The sequence below is a fragment of the Camelina sativa genome, chromosome 3 (genome assembly GCF_000633955.1).
Source record: "Camelina sativa cultivar DH55 chromosome 3, Cs, whole genome shotgun sequence".
In the NCBI taxonomy this organism is placed as follows: domain Eukaryota; kingdom Viridiplantae; phylum Streptophyta; class Magnoliopsida; order Brassicales; family Brassicaceae; genus Camelina; species Camelina sativa.
The window spans coordinates 1,787,104-1,794,738 of NC_025687.1; the positions used below are offsets into that span (position 1 = coordinate 1,787,104).

The following is a 7,635-nucleotide window of genomic DNA, read 5'->3' on the forward strand; positions in this document are numbered from 1 at the left end:
GGAAAGACATCTTAATTGCTAGAAGAACACTCACCGCTAATGCATTTGTGTAATCAAAGCAGCTGCAGAATGAAAAAAAAACAAACAAAGGGTTTGTGATTGTAGACAAGCTTTTACAAATTTCCTATAGCTAGTCTATTTCAAGGTATAGCACCAATGAAGAGACTTGTATTACCTATAACATGATGGAGCTATGACGTCTACTAAATCGTTTGCTGGTAGACAGAAATAGGGAACCTGTTATACCCAGAAAGTTTTTGAAACGACTTTAAGCTGCAACATTACAGAATACAGAACAACACATTATTTGAAGCGACTATACCTCTTCAATGTGTCCGTCCNTGAAAATACCTAAAACGTTCATTTCTTGGAGAGCATTTGATCTATTTGGCCGTTTTTGTTGTACATTTCCACTATCTTTTTCGCATATGATGGCATGTGTCTGTTGGCTCTGCAGATGAATATGCCGCTTTGGTTATTAAAGGGCGATTCGATAATATAGAAAGACACAGTTAGCATAAACGTTTATCTATAGGAGTGTGCTTCAAATTTTTACCTTTGTTTCCCCCATTTTCGGTTTACATACAAATAGTTTCTGATGGTATGGTAATCCAACGAGTACCGAGCAAATTCTAGACCCTTAGGACCAACCTGAAGCAAGCATTCTTTTGCTAATTAGGAGAGTCTTGACTTTTTTATGCAATGAGCTTGCCTCCTTGTTTGTGTAATTGTGTTCATGAGAAAAGAATCTTACCAAACTTAGGATGAACGCAATAATGTTCCCAACAAATAGTGGCGCTGGCTGAGCAGGACCTTGACCTGAGTAATTATAGAAAAGTGACAAGATTAGAAGACTACATCACAATGTTAGTTGCAAACATTTCATGTGAAATTTCTTTTTGGGATCTAGCATTAGGTTGAACTGGAATATGCCATAAGCAAAAGAATTTCGAATAAGTGTGAAAACATACCAAACTTAGCATCATCGTCTGCCTTAACGGTTTCTGTCACAAAAGGTCGTCGATCACCCTGAAACAACAGCAAAAAGATGTGTTTGTTCGAGTTTTCTGTTAAACAGACTCTTAAGTCTTAAATATAATAACAAACCAAAAATGTCAGAAACTTTACGCTGCTGATTGTTGGAGTGATCTCCAGAAGGTTTTCTACCAAGCTGAGCATTTCTTTCCCACGTTCATTTCTGTGGTTTAAGGCATAAACAAAACTAGTTTTATCCAACCAGACGAACCTATATGGTCCATTCTATAATATGTAAGTAGAAATATTGACCTCACTGTAATATACTGTGGATGGTCAGTCATGTTCAGACCTGAATACTTTGGAACACCCATGTAACCGATAACCAAATCCTAGATTAACAAGCGCATAACATAAGGAAATGTTTAAAATTGGCAGACTCAAAATTAAGTGGAAAGACATCTTAATTGCTAAAAGAACACTCACCGCTAATGCATTTGTGTAATCAAAGCAGCTGCAGAATGAAAATAAAACAAACAAAGGGTTTGTGATTGTAGACAAGTTTTTACAAATTTCCTATAGCTAGTCTATTTCAAGGTATAGCACCAATGAAGAGACTTGTATTACCTATAACATGATGGAGCTATGACGTCTACTAAATCGTTTGCTGGTAGACAGAAATAGGGAACCTGTTATACCCAGAAAGTTTTTGAAACAACTTTAAGCTGCAACATTACAGAATACAGAACAACACATTATTTGAAGCGGCTATACCTCTTCAATGTGTCCATCCAAGTGTTTGAGTTGGACCTATAAGAGAAGTTGAACAAGATTAGCAACGCCAAAGAAAATGTCAGATAAGTATGGTTCGTATTAATGCTAACCTTGTAATCTTGCATAAATTCATAATGGAGAACAGTCTCTGGCTCCTTACTAGCCGCTTTCAGAAACTTGTCTAGTCCATCTCGTGTTCCATTGTCCACTATTGATTAAAGGTGTTATTATTACTTGTTCAAAACATGTAATAAGCAATCCTACACCTACGCGTACGAGACCCAAAGCACNTAAAATAAGTAGAAATATTGACCTCACTGTAATATACTGTGGATGGTCAGTCATGTTAAGACCTGAATACTTTGGTACACCCATGTAACCGATAACCAAATCCTAGATTAACAAGCGCATAAAATAAGGAAATGTTTGAAATTGGCAGACGGAAAGACATCTTANGTCCACAAAAAAGTTGGAACCATACCTTGCACTTGGCAACCCACACCACAGAAAAGAAGACGTTTCACTCCGGAAGTCTGTTATAATGCAACTTTCAATTTCATTTGAAATGGACTCAGCGATAGAAAACACATACGAGAAAGAGGGTTTTGCAGATAACCTCAATTAATTCAAGCGTATTAAGATTAGGAGACAGAGTTGGCTTGACACCTCTTGCAGCCAAAACTTCTTCAGGTGTCCTTGGAATGAAAAGAAATGAAACATCAAGAGGCATTTAAAGTCAGAGTAATAGCTGAATATGGATCCACAATCAAAATGGAGACTTGTGGAAGAATGACCTCAAAAATAAACCACAGAAGAAAGATGGAAAACCTGGCTAATACTGGTCTTGGAGATAATCTGTCTTCAGGATCACTGTAGTTTTCAATAAATGAGTTACATGATTAGATGGAAAAAGCTGAAGCATGGTTGATAGATGTCAGCATAGTCCATTTTTAATATTTAACAACAGTGTTACCTCTGCACACAGACAACAGCTTCTACGATGTTAGATTTTAACATCTCAATGGCTATGGTTGTGACGATTCCAGTCCACTGTGCTCCTGCAACCAAAGATAGAAGGAAAAGTAAACCACAAAGCTAAGCCCAATTCAAGCTTAGGTGGACATTCATTCCTATTTACAACCACATGAAACGCAAATGCTACACAACTTTCAAGATGAGTAATAAGATCCAAACAAAATGTATTTAAGCCTTCGTCCACAGATATTGTATAAAAATTAAACGAAAGAGTAACCAGTAAGACAAAGCATGTTTTATTATGAACGAGACACAAAACTAGAAAATGTAACAGTGGTAAGGAAGCGTCTGTGTACCTTCAACAGGCTTCAACTTACGAGCATAGAGCTGCTCTTGATGCACCCCAAAATATGTATCTGCTAAGGAATCTGCATTCCTTCCTCTATCATGCACAACAGGTTCCAAGCTCTGCACAAAAACTGAAACAAAATAAGAATCTTAAGCCATCAATTTGAAATGCAGCAAATCTTATCCATTTCAAGGCCATGTGGGCATTACCTCAATCCTTGACATTCCATCTCCAAGAAATGCACATGCATCCTTCACATGGGCAATGTAGTAGGTGTCGCATAACCCACATTGACTGCAAACCCATTACAACACCAAGGATTTTGATAAGAACAAGACAAAAAAATAGGGATGTAAACAACAACAACAACAACAACAACAGAAAAATAAAAGACAAAACCAAACCTGCAATGGTCTTTAGCTGGATAGGTTCCTCCGGGTGGGATAGGTCTGGACTTTTCCCTCCAGTCTTGTCTTAGTTTAACTTTGTTTTTTGGCTCTGAATTCATATCTGCATTAGAACTCATATGAGAAGGCTTCATGAAAAACACACACACAAGGCAGAGATCGATGCAAGATGAAACGAAATCTGTTCATAAATTCTTATACTTTCAAGCATAAACTACCACAGTGAAGTAAAAGATACTACTCTAACACAAATTTGTATCTTCAAAGTTTCGAACTCGATAGTGACAGACAGCCATGGACGACCAGTTCAAGCATTCGACAAACATAACAAATATGTTCCAAAAGAAATTCCGAATCTAACATATAAAATTACATCGCTTTAACGAGTTCCAGGGATCGTTTCCACTCGAAATTTTTTTTGTAAAGAAGGGTCTTTTAAGAAATTGAAGAATCAACAACGATGTGTTGTGAACAGAGAGTGCAACAAAGAGAAGATGTGGGCAGAACGAAATTGAGCACCATTCGAACGCGGAGAGGAAGAGTTAACGACAGAGAAGCATGGAGGAAGGAGAGAGAGCTTGGAGGTGACAGTAATCATGGTTTGCTCAGCGGCGAGAGAGAAGAGAGAAAGAAGATTTTTTTTTTTTTTTTGCTTACGATATCTTTTGGGTTTGATATAGGCACATCACTAACGGACACGTGTTAGAAAAAGAACCAAACTTGATGAAAACCATTATAAACCGGGTTTTGAAGAAAACGATTATAAACCGGGGTTTGGTTCGTTTAATGCATACTGGGAGTGGCAATTCGAATTTATTAATTAAGTTGGCAGAGAGAAAGAACACTTTCGTTCTTAATGGGCTAGAAAGGCCCAAAAACGGATTAGAGTTAGCCCAAAGTAAACTTAACCCGAGATAATCGAATCGGGTGAATTGCACACAAATTAAAATACCCGACCGGCTCCAAGAAAGTCACGTGACTTTAGGGTTTTTTTTTCTTTCTCTGGTGCACCGGCCGGTTCACCGGAATGTGTAAAAAATGGAAAAATCGAGAGAAATTATAATAGACAAAACAAGACAGTAGTGGGATTTAATAGTTCACAAATGTTGATAGAGATATTGAAAGGGGATTTAAACAAGAAACCAAACCCAGAAATTGAAACAAGAACCAAACCAAACCCAGAAATTGAAACAAGAGATTTAAACAAAAACCAAACCGAAGTTTTCAAAACCCACAGAAGCACTTCGATTCATCTTCCGGGCCGGCGGGAACGGGGCCAGCGTCGATCGCCTCTCTTGCGGCCAGAACAAGAGCTTTGGTGACAGTTTCCTTCGGCTTGGTCAAGAGTGCAAACAGGGCCATCGGTGGTTAGAGCATTAGCGACGGCTGCCTGATTGTTTTATTTTTTTCGGGATCACTTTTCATATTATGTTTTGGAGATTTTAAAAAAATTATTATTTTATTATCTTATAAAATTTTATTATTTTTTTACGTTGATTCGACTTAAAAACAACAAAATTTATTAATTTATAGAATATTAATGTATAGATTTTATTGTATTTTTGCTTTTGAACTTGGATGACTATATCTTTTGGGTTTGATATTAGGCAAGATGACGATATCTTTTGGGTTTGATATAGGCAAATCACTTACGGACACCTGTTAGAAAAAGAGCCAAACCGGGTTGAAAACCATTATAAACCGGGTTTAGGTTCGTTTAATACAGTGTCAAAATTTCAGCAGGATATGGATCTCTATGTTATAAAATAAGCCAATTTCTGGTAATTATTTAAACCGAAAATCAATTCGTAAACCGAAACGTAAACCACTCTTGGAAGCTTGCTGATGAAACTGTTTTAGACTCCTTTATTTTTTCTGTTGAAAAACTTGCAGAAAAACAAACACAGGCTGATGTTCCAGCAAAACCAATACAAGAAGAATACTGTATGTTGAATCGTTCTCTTATTACCCGATGAATAAAAGATAAAACAAGAACAAGTCAATCCTCGGTGAGATATTCATTCATTCATCATCGTCATCATATGCATTTGAGAGAAACTACCAAATCACCAGACATCAGGACGGAGTTCCCCAGTAGCCGGTGGCATCCAACGGCCAGAATTGTACACATTCTCACCAACTTTCCATCCCGGAACATCCTTCATTACATCAGCTTCGTATTCCAAATACTTTTTCCACTCAGACACAAACCTGTAAATACAAAGAATGCATAATAACCGCAGATTGAAATAAGATTTACCGTCTGTAGGTTGCTGTAGGAACAAATACTACTTAATATTCAAGAATATTACCTTTCATCTTCTTCTGCTTGAAGAATGGGAAGTATGGTCCTACGAGCAGCATATTTCTCTTCCTTCAATGCCCTAGACATCACATCAGTGTTGATTAGAACTTTGAATCTGAAAACTTTACTGATACAAATCACATTTGTACTTGATAATTTATGCAATTCGAAGTATCCAATCGAGAAGCTAAGGATGTCTATGACAAGAAATACGAGTTTCTCTTGTTAGGAGAAAACCATTGCAAGTCCTCTAAAGACCTACAGCTCGATACTCTTTCTTCTGAGTTCGACTGTTCGAGATAACGAGCATAAGAAGATGAAGTATATAACACTAATAGCTACTGAGAACCAGTATCCCAAATAATAGTATCGTAACTTACAACTAGATGCTTGCTTTCTTTATACTAGATTCACATATTAACAATTGTGGCTTACGGGATTTACAGATTGTTTGACAAACTTTATATTCATTATAGAAAGACACAACCTGAAGAATAATGTCATACTGATCAAGCTTCAACCAAAGTGCCATGGAACACACAAAAAATGATTCAACAAGCCATCAAATCAGTAAGAATTTAACCAATGCCTAAACTAGATAACAGAAGTACAAAACAACCTGAAATCATCAAACCCCTTAACAAGGCTACGGTTCCATAGACATGTCGAGCTTCAAAATCAAGAGTGATCCCGAAAAAAATTCCTAACAGCAAGCTAAAATATTCACCAACACCTCTGATTACGATAGAATTCCTCAAGTTTCATCAATTACTAACCACAATTTAACCTTTTTTTTCTTTACTACATTATTCACTCGAAACACAAAATTTAGCAAAAGCGATCTCCTTCTTACGTACCTGCGGATTTTGTTTCCTTGGCCGACCTGGTACATTCCCCAAGCAAAAGCACCAGAAACAGCAAGGAACATGGCCATAGCACTCGGACCCGTATTGGATATCCGGCGAGCATATCGTACCGGTGCAAACCCACCCGGTGGCGGACCATCCTGAAGCAGCGGCATATCCTTCACACTCGCCATCCCTGGCTTATTCCTTATCATCGCCTCCGTCATCTTCAACGCTCAATTTGATACGATTTCGATTTGATTTTTTTTTTGCTCAAAATCGAGTGTTGTCCTAGGGATTCCGATGAAGAAGAAAGAAAATGCAAACAACGAAACGAAGGGGAACATATGATGAAATGGGCTTTTATTAGGCCCATCTAAGATATGTTCAAAGACCCAAGTCCATTAATTAATTAGCAATTCACGTGACTCCACGTGATCTTCTTCTTCTTCTTACATATATAAAAGCCCTAAGCCTTCAGAATTGGCCGCCGCTAAGTTCAGTATCGACTAATCAAATAGAAGAAGGAAGCATGGTGGGATTTAAGAACAGATACATGTTGATGGAGGTATTTATGGATCCAGACAAGGATATTCTCGGAGAAGGAACACCGATAATTCTTACACAGTTCAATCTCTCCAAAGCAATCAAAGACAGCATCCTCGTCAATTTCGGCGAGTGTGGTCTAGGCAGGCTCGTCTATGGGATCCTTCCAGGTGAAATACGTGAATCCAATCACAAAGCTATGCATTGTGAGATCATCAAGAGAGGATCACAGACAAGTTTGGTCGGCAATCACGTTGGTCAAAAGCATAGGAAACTGTCCGGTGGTCTTAAACTTGCTCGATATCAGCGGCTGCATCAGAGCGTGTAGAGACACGGCCTTGATGTGCGACAAGGAGAAGTTTGAGCAGTCTAGTAAAAGCTTGTCTGAAGAGGAGACTCGGCAGATGAACAGTTGTCTCGACAAGATCAAACTATTGGAAAACTGAAACTTTCGAATTC

At 37.9% G+C, this 7,635-nt stretch overlaps 2 protein-coding genes and 1 pseudogene across 2 annotated transcripts in view; 1 reads left to right on the plus strand and 2 right to left on the minus strand.

The window, feature by feature from the left end:
• Nucleotides 1–4,125, minus strand: part of LOC104754600 (7-hydroxymethyl chlorophyll a reductase, chloroplastic) — a 4,976-nt gene extending 851 nt beyond the window's left edge. The window contains exons 1-19 of the mRNA XM_019239450.1: nt 4,000–4,125; nt 3,478–3,583; nt 3,283–3,367; nt 3,081–3,192; nt 2,723–2,807; nt 2,578–2,619; nt 2,366–2,444; nt 2,226–2,282; nt 2,103–2,142; nt 1,860–1,957; nt 1,750–1,785; nt 1,603–1,664; nt 1,462–1,489; nt 1,288–1,367; nt 1,129–1,198; nt 972–1,029; nt 755–819; nt 557–651; nt 352–451 (exon numbers count right to left, since the gene is read on the minus strand). Coding sequence (XP_019094995.1) covers nt 361–451; nt 557–651; nt 755–819; nt 972–1,029; nt 1,129–1,198; nt 1,288–1,367; nt 1,462–1,489; nt 1,603–1,664; nt 1,750–1,785; nt 1,860–1,957; nt 2,103–2,142; nt 2,226–2,282; nt 2,366–2,444; nt 2,578–2,619; nt 2,723–2,807; nt 3,081–3,192; nt 3,283–3,367; nt 3,478–3,583; nt 4,000–4,078 — 1,368 coding nt within the window. The 5' untranslated portion in view covers nt 4,079–4,125 and the 3' untranslated portion in view covers nt 352–360. The remainder of the gene's footprint in view (nt 1–351; nt 452–556; nt 652–754; nt 820–971; nt 1,030–1,128; nt 1,199–1,287; nt 1,368–1,461; nt 1,490–1,602; nt 1,665–1,749; nt 1,786–1,859; nt 1,958–2,102; nt 2,143–2,225; nt 2,283–2,365; nt 2,445–2,577; nt 2,620–2,722; nt 2,808–3,080; nt 3,193–3,282; nt 3,368–3,477; nt 3,584–3,999) is intronic.
• On the minus strand, nt 5,324–6,937 carry LOC104762420 (NADH dehydrogenase [ubiquinone] 1 alpha subcomplex subunit 13-A). Its single transcript, XM_010485699.2, has 3 exons — nt 6,643–6,937; nt 5,793–5,864; nt 5,324–5,691 (listed from the first exon to the last, which is right to left on the minus strand). The coding sequence occupies exons 1-3, from the start codon at nt 6,855–6,857 to the stop codon at nt 5,547–5,549; spliced, it is 432 nt and encodes a 143-aa protein (XP_010484001.1). The 5' UTR covers nt 6,858–6,937; the 3' UTR covers nt 5,324–5,546.
• LOC104762431 lies at nt 7,134–7,629 on the plus strand (annotated as a pseudogene).